The following is a 19,064-nucleotide window of genomic DNA, read 5'->3' on the forward strand; positions in this document are numbered from 1 at the left end:
GTAAAAATTCACATCCCTTTGTAGGGAAGGGGTGCACAGTGAGGCCAAGTTGTATGATAAAGGCAAATTCCAGAAGAGTCTGTACTCTTATTTTTGAGGCAAGATGAAAACACAATGAAAGTGATAGAAACATGACATCATTTGTGTACACATAGTCATCCTCTATACCTGTCTCTACTAAGTTGGGTGGAACTTTCTGGGCACTCAAAAAGGCTGCACACATATAGTGGGTATCAAGTTGACTTATGGCGGAAGTGCGTGGTGCAGCTTTGGCTTTGACAGTTATCCCGTGTGTGTGTGTGTGTGTGCGTGTGTGTGTGTGTGTGTTGTGTACATGTGTGTATATATATATCCATGTGTGTATATACACATCTATATGTGTTTACATGTGTACATGTATTTGTATATATAAATCTGTATTTATATGTGTGTGTATCCCTATACTTTTGTGTGTGTGTTTACGGACATTGAAAAATTAGAGAATAGTATTCATTTTTGTTTTAGTTTGTTCCCTACAGCTATCACTTCATGTAGTATGATTATAATAGCTGCTTTAATATCTTTGTTTTAAACTTCCAATACTTGTGTCGTCTTTGTATTTGCCCCTCTTGCTTGTATTTTCCCGTGGAATTTATTAACATTTCCTTGGTTTTTCATATACTAATTTTAAGTATATCTGGACATTTTAGTATTCTGTTTTTAGAGACTGTATCATGATATCCTATGGAAAATGTTTATATATATAAAATTTTTTTTTCTTGGTTTCCTTTCGTTTTAGGTTCAGGCCACAAATTTGTAAATTTTGTTGGCTTGTTGTTCCAGTCTCCGTTCACATTTCAAAGCCTTTGTGGTGCTATCCATATCTGGCTTATCTATGCGCTAACAGCGAGGAATGTGGGATAATGACAGTGGCCTACTTATTTGATCAAATCATTTAATATTATTTTTAGGTTCAGATACATGCATGTGCAATTTGTACAGAGCCCAGATCTTTATGCACAATTTTATGTGGTCATTTTCATGAACTCCATTATCTCAGCAAACTCATTGGTGAATTCTAGTGCTTCTTCACGCTACCTATACTGACTTTTTTTGGCTAAAGTATCGCGGTTTAATTTCTCTCCTCTGCCTTGAAAGTTCTCTGATGGGTTTCACCCCAAAGCTAAATAGCAAAAGTACAGAACTAGAAAAAATAAGAAAAACAACAGCATCAATGGAAAACAAAAAGAGTGTTTCCGTGGGAGCTTTGTCTGTCCACACTTGGTATTTTAGTTTTCTAGGGCTGCCATCACAAAATGCCCCAGAGTGGGTGACGTAAACAACAGAAATTTATTTTCCCACAGTTCTCGAGGATAAAAGTCTGAGATCAGGTTGTCGGCAGGTTTGGTTTCTTCTGAAGCCTCGCTCCTTGGCTTGCAGATGGCCGCCTCCTCGCCGTGTCCTTGCAGGATCTTTCCTCTGTGTGTACGCATTTCTGGTGTGTCTTCGTATGTCCAAATCATCTCTTCTTTTCTAAAAGGACACCAGTCAGATTGGGTTAGGACCCCACCTGTATGATCTCATCGGACTTTAATTACCTTTTAAAAGGTCCTGTCACCAAATACAGTCAAGTTTTGAGATAATGAGGCCTAGGGATTCCACATATGAATTTGGGGGTCTATAATTCAGTCCATTGGGGGTAAATCTCCATGACCTTTGATTTGGCAATGGATTCTTAGATAGGACAATAAAAGCACGAGGAAAAAAAGGAAAAACAGATAAATTGGACTTTGCCAAGCTAAAAACCTTTTTGTGTCAAAGGGCATTAACAAGAAAGCAAAAACAACCTACAGAATGGGATAAAAATTTTGTGGCAAGCACGTATCTAATAATGTATCCAGAATGCATAAGAAACACAACCCAGCAACAAGTAGACAATCCAGTTTAAAAGTGGACATAAGATGTGAATACAAACATCTCCAGAAAAGATATACAAATGTGCACTAAGGACAGGAAAATCAGCTCAACATCATCAGTCCTTAGGGAAATGCAAACAAAACCCCCATGCGATGCCACAGCATACTCACAAGGGTGGGTGTAATAGAATTATTTCTAAATGAAAAATAAAACATATTGAGTAGAATGTGGAGAATTTGGGATCCTTGTGCATTACTGGTGGGTATGTGAAATGAATGCCGTCACTGTGGAAAAGAGTTTGACAGTTCCTCAAACAGTTAAATGCAGAATTACCGTATGACTGACTCAGCAATTCCACCCCCAAATTGAAAGCATTTGTTCAAACGAAAACTTGTATACAGATGTTCGTAGCAGTCCTCTACACCATAACCAAAAGGTGGAAACATCCCAAGTGTCCATCAACTGATGGACGGACAAACAAAAGTGGTATGTCCATACAGTGGAATATCATGCAGCCATAAAGAGGAATGAAGTACTGATACATGCAACACGATGGATGAACCTCAAAACCATTATGCTAAGTGAGAGAGGCCAGACACAAAAGGTCACATATTGTATGATTTCATTTGTATCAAATATAGGTAATATAGAATAAGTGTAGAAGAGGTAAATGCATAGAGAAAGAGAGCAGATAAGTGGTTTCCAGAACCTGGAGTCACGGGTGGCGAAACAGGGGAGAACTAATTAATGGGTATGGGGTTTCCTTTTGGAGTGACGGTGTATTTTGGGACTAGACAGAGGGGATACCTGGAGAGCACTATGAATGTACTAAAGGCCACTGACGTGTGCCCTCTAAAATGGTGAATTTTATCACAACAACAACAATAATAATAACAAACAGAATAAAGCTGCTGATTGGCTTTACACTTTTACAAATAGACGGTGAACTAACTTCAACATCTGCTAAAATGCATCATTTAGGAAACCTTTATGTTCTTAATAGCGGGGCTCAAATTATAGTAATACTTGGGAATCCCACTAAATTTTAAAAGGAAGCCCCGGCGATCTTAGGGGAGCTAGTGAATATAAAATAGAGGACAGAGAGGTTTTCCTTGCCTTACACATTGGAAGTATTGCCTTGCCTCAATTCCCCATGGTCATGGCACCCATTGTCCTAAAGTATCCTACAGTGGGCATAGGCACTCAGACACAATGGTTAATAAAGTTACATTCAGTCCTTGCCATTTATAAATGGGCTTGACAAAATGGGCCCCAGTGGACTGTCCCCACTGAAAACATTGATTATGGGCTAAGGAAAGATAAAACAGGGCCTATAAAGATTGAAATCCATTATGTAAGTTCTATGTAGGCAAGGAATGATTTTCCCCACTGCTTCTGCATTTGACCTTCTCCAGTTTTGCCTGTTCTTAGACTAGGAAAGAGTGAATGATGCCTCAGGGTGGGTTACCACAGCCTTGGTACCTCAGGGCCTGGTCTCACACATTAAGGCCCCCATACCCAATGTTCTTGAAGTTATGGACTCCATCCAATTAGCAACTGGTAAAGGCTTTGCTATTATAAACTTGGCTGATGTGTTCTGTTCAGTGCCTGTATATCAACAGCGCCTCAGTTGCAGTGTGCCTTCACTTCTGAAAGGACACAATACACATTTACCTGGCTACACACGGGGTACCTCAAGGGCCCTGCCATCGTACACAATCTTTGCAGGCAAGATTGTAACTGCATCCACATTTGTCTAGGATCACAGGTATGACATTACATAGATGACCTCTTCCTCCAAGGATAGGCATTTGAAACCCTCAGGACATGCAAATACTCACAAAGGGGCTTACAAAAGGGGGACAGGCAATTGTCCCACACATAGGGCAAGACCATGCCACCTTGGTTAAATTCCTGAAAATTGTTTGCTAAAAACCAAGGGCTGCTTCATCCCTGACACCGTCAAGAACCAGCTATTGACCCTCTTGGCGCTCACAACGCTGGAACAAACCCAGCATCTTTTAGGCCTTTGGTGGGTCCAGTGGGAAATTCCTCATTTGCCAGTGTTGGCTGAGCCCATTGATGGTGCTGTTTAAAAACTGGCCTGCCTTGAAAGGGCCCCCTACAACAAAAGGCTCTAGAATCTGTCCAAATTACAAAACAGCAGGCACTCCTGTTAGGGCCTACCAGAGAGTCCTTCAGTGTAGATGCTTTAGCAACCTCCTCTCATGCCTCCTGGGATCTCAGGACCTCCCGTGATCACCATAAGTTGCTAATGGGACTCTGGTATAAGTAACAGCCCTCCTCGGCCCCATGACATAAGACATGAGAGCAGCAATTGCTGGCTGCCTACTGATCTCTCCTGGCTTTAGAAGTGCTCATGGGCCCCAGGCCTGTGACACTCAGTAGCCAGTTGCCCATTAGGCCTTGGCTTAGGTAGCAGCACCCCCGCAAGTTTAGGAAAGCCACCAAGGCAAGGCCTCCTTGTTACAGATGGAGGCAAACCTGGGCCCCCTAGTATATCCCACTTGCAGGAGGGCTTGGCCTTCTCCATTGCCACTCCTTTGCCAGATGCCATGGTACTGGAGGATGACATCCCTCTCTCGAGACCCCTTGGCTACCACGGGAGCCCCTTGGGATCACCTGAGGGAAGAGTAATGGGTGTTCCTCCACTTTATGACCGGAATTGTCACCATCACTCTGGTCACCTGTGATGGAGCTCTCAGCCCTTAACCAGGACATCTCTAATATAAGATGGGACCCAAGGGTCAGCACAACTGACTGAACCTCAGGCAGTTACCTTAGCACTGGATGTGCTGGCCAGCAGTCAGCTCAGTCTGCACATTTTTAAAGACTATCAGGTCACTGGCATTGGTCTGGCTGTCTGATAGGGCCAGTGGCAGCAATGGCAATTCCTTGTCCAATATTGTCCCGTTTGGGATAAAGAACTCCGGGAATCTCTTGCCCCACAGGCTCCCAAAATATAAATCAAGGTGACACGTAACTCTACATATACGAAAGCCACAATACAAGGCCTCGCCTAAGACACGCCTTATCTGCTTGGGAGTTCCAGACGTTATTGGTAGTGACCGAGGCATTCACTTCACTTTTCAGGATACACAATGCTGAGCTCATGAACAAGCATCCAAGGGACCGTTCCCTTCCCTATCCGGCCTCAGGCTGCAGGACTCATAGAGTGCCACAATGGCTTAACTTCCATGACTTCAAATTCAGTGAAATAGAAGTGGCCCGTTTTGGTCATCAGTCACACGTCAGGGATGAATTGTAACAAAGTGTCAGCTCCATTCTTTGGTGTTTGACTGCTGAGGGTTTTTAAACCTCAGGCCTCCCTCAACCCCAGTGCCCCACATATCGGCGAGCTCATAAAAACACCCATGTGTTCTCTCCCTTGGTGCCATTGGATGGGTGGGGTTCAAACTACACAAGCCCCTGCCAGCACATGGAAACTCTCATGTTGCCCCCACCCACTAAGCACAAAAAAACTCCCAAACCAGTCTCCTTTCCTGTCCCTCTCAAGCCTGTTTCTGGAGCTGCCTGGGAAGTCTGCCCTGCTCTCCCCCCCCCCCCCCCCCCCCCCCCCCCCCCCCCCGCCGCCCGACAAAAGCCACATTATGTAAGTAAGTAATACACTTTTCATATTCTCTTGGTGGTGTGTGTGGTGCTGCCAGTCTTGACATTTGAACCAAATTTTGGGTAGGGGTCCATATTGTCTCAGAGTGGCTGCAACAGCTCTTCTCATGCTTATTCTAGTAGCACACTTGCGGAAGGTGTGCTTCCCATCCCTGAAACTGTAGTGTTTGCCAGATCCAAAGAGAGTGTGTGTCCAGTAAGAGACGTAGCTCATGTTGTATTGAACTTGAAGTTACAACTAGTACCCGGTCTTGCTTCTGTGCCCAGTGATAACAGCAAACGGAATTAGTAAAACAAAACAACAGCTGTTGATTGCTTCTTAGTCTTAAGAATCTTTACCCATGAGGTCTTGGCTAAGTGGGGCTGGATACAACAAAAAGTCTTGGACTCTTGACTGAGAAATTGTTCTAGGAAGCCTGTTCTTTCAATGTCTGCCATGCTGCCCTTACAAAATGCCATAGACTGTGTGGCTTACAAAACAGACACTTATTTCGCATGGTTCTGGAGGCTGGCAAGTCCAAGGTCGGGGGGGGGGGGTGCTAGCTGATCAGGTTCTTCGTGAGAGCCCTCATCCTGGCCTGCAGACAGCTGCCTTCTTTCTGTGTCTTCACAAAAGGGGTCGGGGGTGAGGGTGGGGTGGGGAGAGGGGGAGTAAGCTCTCTAATCTCTTCTGATAAAGGCACCAATCCCAATTTGTGGAACTCACTGTCATGGACCCATCAAAGCCTAATTACCTACCAAAGACCCCATCTCCAAATACCATCACACTGGGGGTAAGGGCTTCAGTGTATGGATCTGGGCGGGGCACACAATTCAGTCCATAGTGTGTGCTTAGCCCAGTCCTTTCTTTAAAAGAAGTAGCTCTCTTTCTTGATTCATTCTTTGGAGGCTTGAAGTGAATTGGGGCACATTCATGAATCACCTTCCACCTCCTATTTTATTTATTTTATTTTATTTTATTATTTTTTTAAGATTTTATTTATTTATTTGAGAGAGAGAATGAGAGAGAGAGCATGAGAGGGGGGAGGGTCAGAGGGAGAAGCAGACTCCCTGCCGAGCAGGGAGCCCGATGCGGGACTCGACCCTGGGACTCCAGGATCACGACCTGAGCCGAAGGCAGTCGCTTAACCAACTGAGCCACCCAGGCGCCCCCACCTCCTATTTTAAAACTTCTTCCATTCTCTGTTCTCCCTGCATCCATTTCAACTTTGTATGTTCCTTCTCTAAGGAGCTTGAGTACATTAAAACATTCCAATTCTCTTTCTCGCTTACAGGAGGTCTTTCACCATTGCTGCTATTTCATCGGCACACCTTGTTTTCTTCTTAAGTAACTGTGTCTCTACTGGCATGAACCACCCTGAGGTAGAAATTGGGGAAGAAAACACAGTTTGCATGCCCAAGGTGCCACCATACAGGGACACTATAGTTTTGCTTGCCATCATAGAATTAAGAGGAAGGTACTTGCGTGGGATTAAGGGGTAACCCAGGATACTAAAGCCTTGAGGGAGACAGGAGGCTTTGATCACTCATTAGACGACACGCATGTCAATCATTGCTTCTCAGCAAATGAGCTTCGAGCTCATGGTGGAGGAAGTGGCCCTTTGTTGACCCTGCCAAGTTCCACCTCCCGTCACCAGCCCAACCGAATCTTTCCAGCCTTGTCCACCGCCACCTCAGGCGCAGTCTTTGTTGGCCGCTCCTTGGGCTGCCCGTCTGCGCTTCCTGTCGCGGGGCTTCCCCGGGCACCTTCACAGACTGTTGTACCCTCTGAAGCCATCTTCTCTGCCACCCCCACCGCCTCCCGACGGGCCCTGCTGCCAACAGCTTCCCCTCAGGGGCAGTCACTTCAGCGGCCGCCATCTTCACGGCAGTTGTCGCTGCAGCCCGATCAAAGCTCCAGTTGAGGCACTGACTGGCGAGTCCCTCCTGCCATGTCTGCCACAGAGGAGCAAAGTCTGATTCCAGGTGGCCAGGACCCCAGACCCCTTGGGGTCCCGGTGTCCTCCTCAGAAGGGGTGGATGGAGTCGAGGAGGGCACAGCCTTCCTGGCTCCTGAAGGGGTTTCCAGAGCCCATCCTGAGGAGGAGGGTGGGCAGGATGCTGCCCAGGCCACAGAGAAGAGCTGGCATGTAAAGCTGCTAGGAAAGGAGGAGGAGGGGGAAGAGGAGAAGGAGGGGGTGGAGGACGACGAAGAGGAGGGAGAAGAGGAGGAAGAGGAGTTCGAGTTTGAGTTCGGGGACGAGGAAGACTATGAGTACCAGTCGCCAGAGTTCGAGTTTGAGTTTGGGAACGAGGAGGAATCTGAGTCTGAGTTGGAAGAGGAGGACGAGAATGAGGGGGAAGAGGAAGAGACTGAAGAGGAGGAAGACAATGGCCAAGAGCCCGCAGAAGTCCCAGAAGTTGCCGCGGCTGCTCCTGAGACCCCCATGGCTCGGTTTCGTTCCCTCTTCAGGACTCTGGTCCATACCCTTCTACACCGTATCCATGATAACGACCATGTCCTGGTCCGGCCCCACGCAGGCGGCGTGGTGGTCAGGCGCCACTCCCAGGAGCCCGAGGACCCTGGAGAGGGACCAGCGCCTCCAGAGGTGGAAGACCCAGCAGAAGGACCAGCACCCCAGGATCAGGAGCACCCGAGAGAGGAAGCAGCGGTCTGGGTGGGCGAGTACCAGGCAGAGGGCACCCCGCCCTGGGGGCCGCAGGAACCAACAGAGGAGGCTGCATCCCAAAAGGCAGAGGAACCGACAGCAGAGGCCCAGGTCAAAGAGGGTGAGGCCCTGGGCGATGCCTTCGAGTCCTGGGAGGCTGGGGCCTGTGCCCCGGACAAGGTCCAGCTTGGCGAGTGGCCATCAAGTCCTCAGGCCCTTGCAGCCCCTGTTGGGGCACCCAGCTCAAAGGCAGGCGGTGCTCAGCACTTGCCTTTAGCGGTTAAGCTGCGGGTCAAAGCTCTCAAAAACCTCCAGGCCCAATATGCACAAGTAGAGGCTCAATTCTACAGAGATTTTCACGATCTAGAGAAAAAGTATGCCACCTTCTACCAACCTCTGTTTGAGAAGAGATCTGCGATCGTCAATGCAACCCACGAGCCCACAGAAGGTGAATGTCGGTGGCAAGTAGGTGTCCAGGAAGGCGCGTGGGGGGAAATGGAAAGAGAGCCTGCGGGAAAAGGGCAAACAAACGGCATACCTCACTTTTGGTTGACGGCTTTTAAAAATGTGAAGATCCTTGGGAGGATGATCCGAAAAAATGATGAACTTGTACTAGAGCACTTGAAAGATGTAAAAATTAAATTTCCAGGGTTGGAGGAACCAATGAGCTTCACCATAGAATTTATCTTCAAGTCAAACGAATACTTTTTCAACGAAGTCCTGACAAAAACATACCAAATGCGATCAGACCCAGATGATTCTGATCCCTTCTTCTCCAAAGGACCAGAAATTATCAGCAGCACAGGGTGTGAGATCTACTGGAAAGAGGGGAAAAATGTCACCGTGAAAATGAGCAAGCTGCAGAAACGTGAGGGCCACAGAAGCGTTGTATCCACCACGAGGAAGATGCCCAGCTATTCTTTCTTCACCTACTTCTACCCTCCTGATTCTCCTGAGGGCAGAGTACTCGATGTCGCCACCGATTATAAATTGGGCTATTTTTTCCGTGAGGTTCTGGTCCCAAAGTCCGTACTATTCTTCACTAATGAAGCCAGTAAATATAGGTATGAAAGCTCTGATGATGAGGCCCGAGAAGCTGGAGGTGAGGAAAAGAAAGTAGAAGTGATCAGAAAGGAAGAACCTGAAAAGGGGCCTGAAAAAGATCTGGACCCAGAAGAGAGCAGTTCCAGAGAACCCAGGTATCTGTGTGTAGCTTTATGTATCATCCAGCCATGCCTGACATAAAATCAATTATGCTTCTAAATTTTCTCAGTGAAGTAAATAACAAAATCAATGTCAAAAATTTAGTTCTGTGAGCCAGTTTAATGTTAATTTTGTATATTGGTATAGAATGCAGCATATTCTGAAATGTACTTCATTCACAGTTTCAAGTCCTTTCAGTTGTAGCTGTAAGTCTTCAACAGGTGGGAAATGCGTCAGCCCTGGTAGCAGAGACCAATGTTTGTTTAGAACACAGTTACCAGAACACCCAGCTAAAGGAACTTAAATGAACACTAGCTGGGCTTTCATCGTATAGCCACAGAAATACGGTCTCTTATACTAAGTGGGAGAGAATTCCTCTGAGAATGTGACTAACACAGGTATGGTAAGAATTTTATTTAGGACCACATTAAATGATTGATGCCTAACCATTTGTTCAGTTGTAAATGTTTATATTTCAGGGGGCAGTGAAAAGAAAAAAAAAAAAAAAACAATAGTCACGGTAAGATTATTGTTTATCACTGGATTGGTAATTAACTCAATCTATATCCAACATATTTTGTCCTTTTCTTTAACTTTCTTCTTTTACAGATATTGGAACCTGGGGTCTGGGAGGTAAAGGAGTGTTGCTTATGGATAGAGCACAGAGTATTAAAATCAAAGAAATGCCTAAATACCAGGATGTTGCCTCACAACAAAACAAACTAACCTTTTGGGTTTGGCAAATAGCGGTTGAGGGCGCCTGGGTGGCTCAGATGGTTGAGCGTCTGCCTTCGGCTCAGGTCATGATCCCTGGGTCCTGGGATCGAGTCCCGCATCGTGCTCCCTGCTCCTTGGGAGCCTGCTTCTCCCTCTGCCTCTCTCTCTGTGTCTCTAGTGAATAAATAAATAAAATCTTTAAAAAAAAAAATAGCAGTTGAGTTTGGTGTGTCACAGAATTGAGGACATCAGATTATGCAAAAGCACTCTTTTACCCAGGGGTCTGGGTTACAAGAGGGATACATTATTTCTCCTTTTAGCTCAAACGTAAATAGGATTGCTTATTCTTAGACTTAGAAAGTCACTATTGCATTTTAATCAAGTTCACTTGTTAATTGTCTCTTATTTCATCTACAGTTCGGAGGCATAGAAAGACATGAACGAAGAAAGCCACAATGAATTTGTTCTTCAAGGAATGGAGATTTTCTGATATTTATTTGTCTTTCAAAATTTTATCACCACTGGTTTTGTTCCAATTTCATCATATATTTGAGAGATGTGACAGCATTTTGAAGTTGAAAATAAAAGTTTGTTTAAAATGATTAAGCTGCAGATTTTTTAGATATATTACAATGAATTTAATCTATCTTTCTATCTTTTTGTTTTGGCCCACCTATTATTGAAAGGAATCACTTTCAACCATTTGGTAAGCCTGTTTTAGGTTCTTTTATTCATCCACCAATTCATTAAAAACTTACAAACAATTTATATAAAGAAGGATGAAGTTGTCCCTACTGCATTCTTTTGAAGTACCTGACGAATGACCTAGCTTACCTGGAGACCAGATGGTGCTGGTTTGTACTGGGCTGATATGCACCAGCAGCAGCAGCATCACCTGGGAACTTGTTAGAAATGCAAATCCTTAGGCCTCACTCTATACCTTCTGAATTGGTAATTCTGGTGCTGGGCCATCAGTCATAGTTTAGAAGCCCCCCCCCCGCCCCCCATGTGATTCTGAATCTCAATAAAGTTTGAGAACCATTCATTTCAAGCAAGGAATGAGGGGAAACCAAGCTTCATCTTTGGTAGGAGCAGCATTAATTCAGGGAAGCATTGCTGTTTCAGGTAGACAGTAAGGTCTGAGCTGAGCATGAGAATGGAATTCTCCAAGACCTGGGACACAGAGAAAGACCTCCTAGAAGGACAAACTATGGTTGGTGGCAGTGCAAAATACTGGATAAGGGAACAAGCTCATTCCAGAAGAATACAAACACTGACACAATGTATATGAGTTTTCAAACCATGTAAAACAAGCATACATTGATTTTGGATATATATATATATATATATATTTATATATATATATATATATATATAAAAAAGTAAGCATTGGAAATGCATGCATATGTAGCATGCAGAAAGGCCTATAATGCAATGATAAAGAGCTTTTTTAGGAAAATCATTATGTCTTATGTAGAGGGACGGTGGAGAATTCAATTGGGGAGGGGCTGTCTTAGATTTCTACTTCTGTCATAACAAATTACACAAAGTGGGTAGCTTAAAACAGAACTTCATACCCTCACACTCTGGGGGCTGATTCTGGCAGTTCTCTAGTCCTGGAGTTCTGATTCCAGGTGAAATCACTTTGAGGACACATCCACATTTCCTTTGAAGGTCCAGGAGAGAATATTCCTTGCCTCTTCCAGATTCTGTTGACTCCTGAAATTCCTCCGCTTGTGGCAGCATAACTCCAATATCTGCCTCCATTTTCATATGACCTTTCCGGTGTGTCTGTGACTCAATTCTCCCTCTCCTTGCTCTTACACTTACATTAGTCATTGGATTTAGGCTCACCCTAAATCCAGGATGATTTCATCTTGTGTCCCTTAGTCTAGTTACATTTGCAAAACCTGGTTTCTAAATAAAGTCAGATTTACGGGGACCAGATATTAGGACTTGGGAATTTCTTTTTGGAAGATGCAGTTTAACATACTACAGGTACACCGTGGGCTTCAGTTGTATTTGTAATGTTGTATTTCTTGAGTAGGGTTGTGGGTAAATGGATGTAGTAGTGTCTATACCATAGACCACGTAGGTCTGAAATATTTCCTAATAAAAATGACCATGAATTAAGAGGAAAGGGAGAAAATGGGCCTAAAATCTGGAAGCTGTTTAAGAAAAATGAAGTCTTAGTTTACCAGAGTAGAGGATCAAAGGAAGGCCAGAAGTTTGATGGCAGAAGATCCTGTTTCTACATTTAAGAAGGTTGCCTAGGTGATTGTATTTGGCATCAATACCTCTTTCATATTCTGTGGTAGCACTCTCATGTTCTAACTAATATTAAAATTGTGTGTGTGTGTGTGTGTGTGTGTGTATCTACTGCTCCACCCCTTCGGGAACTGTACGGATTGCGAGATTCTGAGTAATTGCAACCTTAGAAGTTTAATTTATCCTTCCTTCCCCAAATATCAAGCACTCTGTTCTCCCCCTTCTTAGGTGCTCAATTAATGTTTATAAAGTGAAAAAAATGTAACGCATCCTCAACTTTTTCTTTTCACCGATGTTAGCATTTTAAAGATTTTATTTGAGAGAGAGGGAAATCACAGAGGGAGAGTGAGAAGGAGAAGCAGACTCCCAGCTGAGCAGAGAGCCCGACGTGGATCTCGATCCCAGGACCCTGAGATCATGACCTGAGCTGTGGGCAGACGCTCCACCGACTGAGCCACCCAGGCGTCCCACCAGTGTTGGCATTTTAAAATGTATTATCACAGGGGTGCCTGGGTGGTTCAGTCAGTTAAGCGTCTAACTCGATTTCAGCTCAGGTCATGATCTCAGGGTTGTGAGTTCAAGCCCCGCATCGGCCTCTGCACTTGGCAGGGAGTCTGCTTGGGACTCTTTCTCTCCCTCTGCTCCTTCCCCCTTCTCTCTAAAATAAATAAATAAGTCTTTAAAAAAATAAATAAAATGTATTATCACATAGTAATTCTTATATGACCAGAACTACATAGTGAGACAAGGGACAGGGCTCTTCATCAGCATTATTTAAATGGAAAGGGCAGGGTAAATTGAGAACCGTCCATGAGTGTGATTTGAAGGCCCTCAATTTGTGTCTGATTAGTTAATTCATGCTGTACGAGTTATTAAATACAGCATTTTTCTTAGACCCTATCAAGAGAGGCCCATATGCTGAACTTCATGCTTCGAAGACTCTCTTTGGTTCTCTTCCTGATATGTTCTTCCCACGGGGCCAAAAGCCCAGTGTTGGGGCCAAAGGAATATATGTACACTCTGTGTCTTAGCCCCCTCGATATCATCCTCGAGATACCTGGGACACCTGAACTCTTCATCCAAATGGACCCAAGCCTGCTTCCAGCACCACCGTGCCCTTCACTGGGGCTGTCTGTTTGAGGACTAACTGCACTGTTGGAGTATGTACTTCTAGGTGGCTATGGGGAGGGGGCGTGGCTGGACATGAGGAACAGTTAATGAGTTTCTGGGTTCTCCACATACACACAGATGAGTCCTCAAAGGTGGGGGATAAAACTCAGGGTGGGAAGAGAAGGCAGACTGGCTAATGCCTGAGGCCTAGTCTAGGGCAATGGGCCTGGAGGGTTGGTGGTAGTCTTCCCACACCGAAGGCTCAAAAGGTAGAGCAGTCTGTGAATTCAAAACCCAAACCGGACCTTTCAGGCCGTTATGAACTTATATTTGCCAAGCCATATTTTTACAGTTTATTGGTTGACTTAAACATTTCAAATAATTAGGAATATGGCCTGTAGAACCCCATTTGAAGTTTTGCCCCCAACTTTGCAAATTTTATAAATGTTATAAGTGGTTCATGTTAAACATTTGGTTTATTTTTTTTTTAATTTTTTAAATTTTATTTTTATTACATTCTGTTAGTCACCATATGATATATCATTAGTTTTTGATGTAGTGTTCCATGATTCATTGTTTGTGTATAACACCCAGTGCTCCATGCAGTACATGCCCTCCTTAATACCCATCACCGGGCTAGCCCATCCCCCCACCCCCCTCCCCTCTAAAACACTCAGTTTGTTTCTCAGAGTCCATAGTCTCTCATGGTTCGTCTCCCCCTCCAATTCCCCTCCCATTCATTTTTCCCTTCCTTCTCCTAATGTCCTCCATTCTATTCCTTATGTTCCACAAATAAGTGAAACCATATGATAATTGACTTTCTCTGCTTGACTTATTTCACTTAACATGATCTCCTCCAGTCCCATCCATGTTGATGTAAAAGTTGGGTATTCATCTATTCTGATAGCTGAGTAATATTCCATTGTATATGTGGACCACATCTTCTTTATCCATTCATCTGTTGAAGGGCATCTTGGCTCTTTCCAGTTTGGCTATTGCGGACATTGCTGCTAAGAACACTGGGGTGCAACATTCGGTTTACTTTTACCTCATGAGCCATCAGGTCCTCTCTCTGGTGTTTTGTGCTACTTCAAATGACTAGGTCAGAGGAAATAGATAGGGTCTTCATTGTGCACTTGTCCCACTGCCTCTGTCCTAATTGTGGTGTTTTTCATTTGGGTTCCCTTAAAATACAGGGAAGTATGACAAATACTTAAAACATACAGCTCAAGAAATGGGCCCTACCCATTCTTAACAAACGGACTGCATGGCTTCTCTGCTGCCATTTGGTGGCTATCACTGGCATCTAATCGACGTAATGTATTCCACCGATGGAGTGCCATCCCTATGTGAGTGGGAGATTCTAGCCCCATAATGATAGTTCTTGAGTCCAAGATCCTCCAGGTTTTGAATAATTGGGACACTTACACCCAGACAATGCGTTGCTATTCATGGTGAAGGAGATCTAAAAGTGCACTAATGGACATGGCATTCAGTGGCCACTTCATGACCCTTTTCATGCTCGTGCTCTTGGCATTTTGATGTGGAATGGGCTTTTAAAGAGGTGACTAATAAAGATTGCCAAAAGTTCCACTTCCACTTTGTTTAGAACACAGTTACCAGAACACCCAGCTAAAGGAACTTAAATGAACACTAGCTGGGCTTTCATCATATAGCCAGAGAAATATGGTCTCTATACTAAGTGGGAGAGAATTCCTTTGAGAATGTGACTAACACAGGTATGGTAAGAATTTTATTTAGGACCACATTTAACGATTGATGCCTAACCGTTTGTTCAGTTGTAAATGTTTATATTTCAGGGGGCAGTGAAAAGAAAAAAACAATAGTCATGGTAAGATTATTGTTTATCACTGGATTGGTAATTAACTCAATCTAGTGTCCAAATACCTTTTCCTCTTTTTTTTTTTTTTCCTGTTGTTCTTCTATGCACTTTTGCCAAATGGAAATGGAGGCCCTGTGTGGTTAAGAATATGACTGATAGGTATAGGCTTTTAAGGCGAAAGACTTATTAAATGAGTCTCTAAAAGGAAACAAAACTAATCCAAAGCAGGTGTTTTTGGTGTTTGGCAAGTGAAGAGGAAGTTGGTATGATCAGACAATTAAAGACATATGCAAACACGTATGTTACCAGAGGATAAGTGTTGATTGCTCTTGTTACTAGAACATAGGATTGACTATTTTCTTAGATTTTGAAAATTGCTGTTGCATGTTATTAGTTTACAATTGTTGATTGTCTCTTATTTCATTCTACAGTTATGAGGCATACAGAGAAAGAATTGAGGAAGAATCAATGATTTTGTTCTGCTCAGATTTGAGATTTTCTGCTTTTCAATAGCCCATATGAATTTTATCAACACTGGTTTTGTTGCAGATTTCATCACAGAAAAACCGATATCCAGCGACACCTGACTTTTACCTTTCTCAGATAAATTTGACAGCATTTGTTCAGGTTAAAAATAAAAGTTTTCTTTAAATGAGTAAGTTGAAGTGTTTTTAGTTCCTGACACAAAATTTATCTTTGCATCTTTTTGTTTCTTTGTTTTGGTCCACCTCACTATGATTGAAATGTATCACTTTCAACCATGTTTTAAGTTCTTTTGTTGCAGTCTCAAATTAATTAAAATATCAATTTATAAACAATTTATGTAAAGAGAAAGAGGAATTTGGTCTAGCCTCTACTGCATTTAATTGAAAGTAACCTATGTATGGCATAGCTTATCTGGAGACCAGATGGTGCTCCTTGTCTTCAATGAAGCAGCAGCATCTGCATCAATTGGGAACTTGTTAGAAATGCAAATTCTCAAGCCCCACTCCAGATCTACTGTAGCAGAAGTTCTGAAGGTGGGTCAGCAATCAGAGTTTTATATGTCCTTTGGCACACTAACATTTAAGCATCACTAGTTTAGAGCTGTGATGTGGTGGGGGTGGGTGTCGTAAGGGACTCAGCTTCTCCTATGGTAATACCAGCATTAATTCAATGACTAGAGACTGTTTTGAGTAAACTGAATGGGACAGCAAAGGCTGGACTGCAGAAGAGACTAGAATTCTCAGGGGCCTGAGACACAGAAAGACCTTCTAGAGGGGCAAAGATTGGGTGGTGGCAGTGGAAAAAATGGGTGAAAGAATAAGCTGGTGCTATAAGGATAGAAATATGATACGAGGTATATGTAATTTTAAAACATGTGAACAGTCATATGTTGATTATAGATACACATATATGCACTAAAAGACATGCATGGGAGAATACATGCATATGAAGCATGTAGAAAGGCAAGATGAAAATGATAAGACTCCTTATTTAAGATAGTGGTTATGTCTTGTGAAGAGGGAGAGAGAATTCAATTGGGAAGGGTTACTTTTAGTTTCCTAAGGCCGCCATAACAAATCCCCACAAAGTAGGTATCTTAAAACAATATAAAATTTGATGTCTCACAGTTCTGTAGGCCAGAAGTCTGAAATCAATGTGCCAGCAGGGCCATGCTCTGTCCAAAGGCTCTAGGGGAGAATGTTCTTTGCCTCTTTCACCTTCTGGTGTCTCCTTGAATTCCTTGGCTACTGACACAGTAACTACAGTCTCTGCTTCTTTCTTCACATGGCCTTCTTCCCTGTGCCTATGTGGCACAAATCCCCTTCTGCTTTCTCTTATAAGGACACTATTTAGTACATTTAGGGCCTACCCCAAATCCGGGATGATTCCATTTCAAGACCCCTAATTTAATGACATCTACAAAGACTCTATTTCCAAATAAGGTCACATTTACACATACCAGGGATTTAGAATTGGACAAATCTTTCTGGAGGATCTAATTCAACCCAGTAAAAGTACACAGTGTGCTTCATTTGAATTTGTAATGTTATATTTCTTAGTTTGGTGATGGGCACATAGATGTGGTTCTGGAAAGGTTCTGGATTTGGCCTTTGCCTGGAAAGTTTTTCTTAACTTTATCATCATTTGCCATGTAAGAGAGGCTGGGGATGTTCAAAGCATCAAGTTCTCTCTCCCTTTTGTTTAAGCTAAAGTCCATCTTTTAACTTTCTCATCTCATATTTTGCTATAAATGGCAATGTTTAAGCTAAAGTCCATCTTTTAACTTTCTCATCTCATATTTTGCTATAAATGGCAAGAAGACAGGCAGCACCTTCAACACTCGGGAAAATCTCCTTGGTTGTATCACCCGGTTAGGTACATTTTCTAATTCCCACACCAATATATATATATATATATATATAATGAGGGATTCTTTCCTCTAGTTTCCACTAATGTTTTACTCACTTTCCTTTAAGCTCTCATGGGCTCTCATGGGCAGCCTCCACAATGGCCATAAGGCTTCTGGTAACAGTGTCTTCAAAGCATCTTTGACTAACACTGATTTTCTTCTCAAAGTCCCTCCAGCTTCTGCCCTCTGGCCATTTTCAGAGCCAATCCCACATTTTAGGTTTTTGTTACTGCAATACCCTACTCTAGGTGGCAACATCTGTTTTATTTTTCTATTGCTGCATGATAAATTGTTGGTCACGTAAGTCATCTCTATTAGATGAGTTGGATACCATACTAGGAAATGACACTAGAAGGCAGGGATAACTGGGGTGCTCTTGGAGGCTGGCTATTGCAGTATCTATGCTGAACCAGTTGTTGATCATAGTAATGCTCTGAGACCCAGGATAGAGGGGCTTCTCATACACCCTGCACTTTAGAGACTCGACTCCCACCCTCTTCCAGTCTTACCTATCTGCAAACATCTAGGGGTCCTGTATGTGGGATCAGGGGTATATGCACACTCAGAACCCACACTGCCTGCCCCCACCTATGTTCCATGTGTCTGGGGCCCTAAATTCCCACCCAAGTGGTCCAAATCCTCAAGTACCAAGAAGCCTGGATGCTCTTCCCTGGATCTGTGCTTCTGAGGGTTAAGTGACACTGCCAGTGTTCTATTTCCAGGACTTGGGGGTGGCCAAAAGTTGGTGGCTATATTCAGGGAAGAGTGGACAAGTGGGCTTCATTATCCACATATATGCAAGTGAAGTCTCTTGTGATTAAGAATGGAGCTAAGATTGAGTAGAGATGAGGAGGAGGCTGGAGCCTGGAATGTGGACCAGTGACCTGGGGTGTGGGCCCCCTCTCCTCACATACCTGGAATAGAACTTTGAGGAGTTCAATTACTGTGCATAAACCTTTAGTGACTCTCAATGTGAAGAATACAATAAAAGGGTTAATACACTATTATCATTCAGAATTCCAGGGATGCAAGGATGGTTCAACACCCACAAATCAATCAACATGATATACCACATTAATAAAATAAGGGACAAAAATCACATGATCATCTCAATACATCCAGAAAAAGCATTTGACAAAATTCAACAAGTAATGCAAAAACTCTCAAAAAGTGGATATAAACAGAATGTACCTTAACATAATAAAAACCATATATGAAAAACCCACAGCTGCAGCATACTCAATGGTGAAAAACAGAGAAAGCTCTTCCTCTAAGATCAGGAATAAGACAAGGATGTCCATTCTGGCCACTTTTATTTAACATAGTATTGGAA

At 43.4% G+C, this 19,064-nt stretch overlaps 1 protein-coding gene across 1 annotated transcript; it reads left to right on the forward strand.

Annotated features, from left to right (window-relative positions):
• The first annotated feature begins 6,722 nt into the window (after positions 1-6,722).
• Positions 6,723-10,717, forward strand: LOC118024092 (nucleosome assembly protein 1-like 1). The gene is made up of 2 exons (XM_035026071.1): positions 6,723-9,394; positions 10,533-10,717. Exons 1-2 carry the CDS (start codon positions 7,479-7,481, stop codon positions 10,543-10,545), a joined length of 1,929 nt encoding a protein of 642 aa, XP_034881962.1. The 5' UTR covers positions 6,723-7,478; the 3' UTR covers positions 10,546-10,717.
• The last annotated feature ends 8,347 nt before the right edge of the window (positions 10,718-19,064 follow it).

Source organism: Mirounga leonina, unplaced genomic scaffold (assembly GCF_011800145.1).
Source record: "Mirounga leonina isolate KUSES-001 unplaced genomic scaffold, KU_Mleo_1.0 Mir_100704, whole genome shotgun sequence".
In the NCBI taxonomy this organism is placed as follows: Eukaryota; Metazoa; Chordata; class Mammalia; order Carnivora; family Phocidae; genus Mirounga; species Mirounga leonina.

Coding starts and splice junctions, on each gene's coding strand:
- LOC118024092 (XM_035026071.1), top strand. CDS start 7,479: ATGTCTGCCACAGAGGAGCAAAGTCTGATTCCAGGTGGCCAGGACCCC.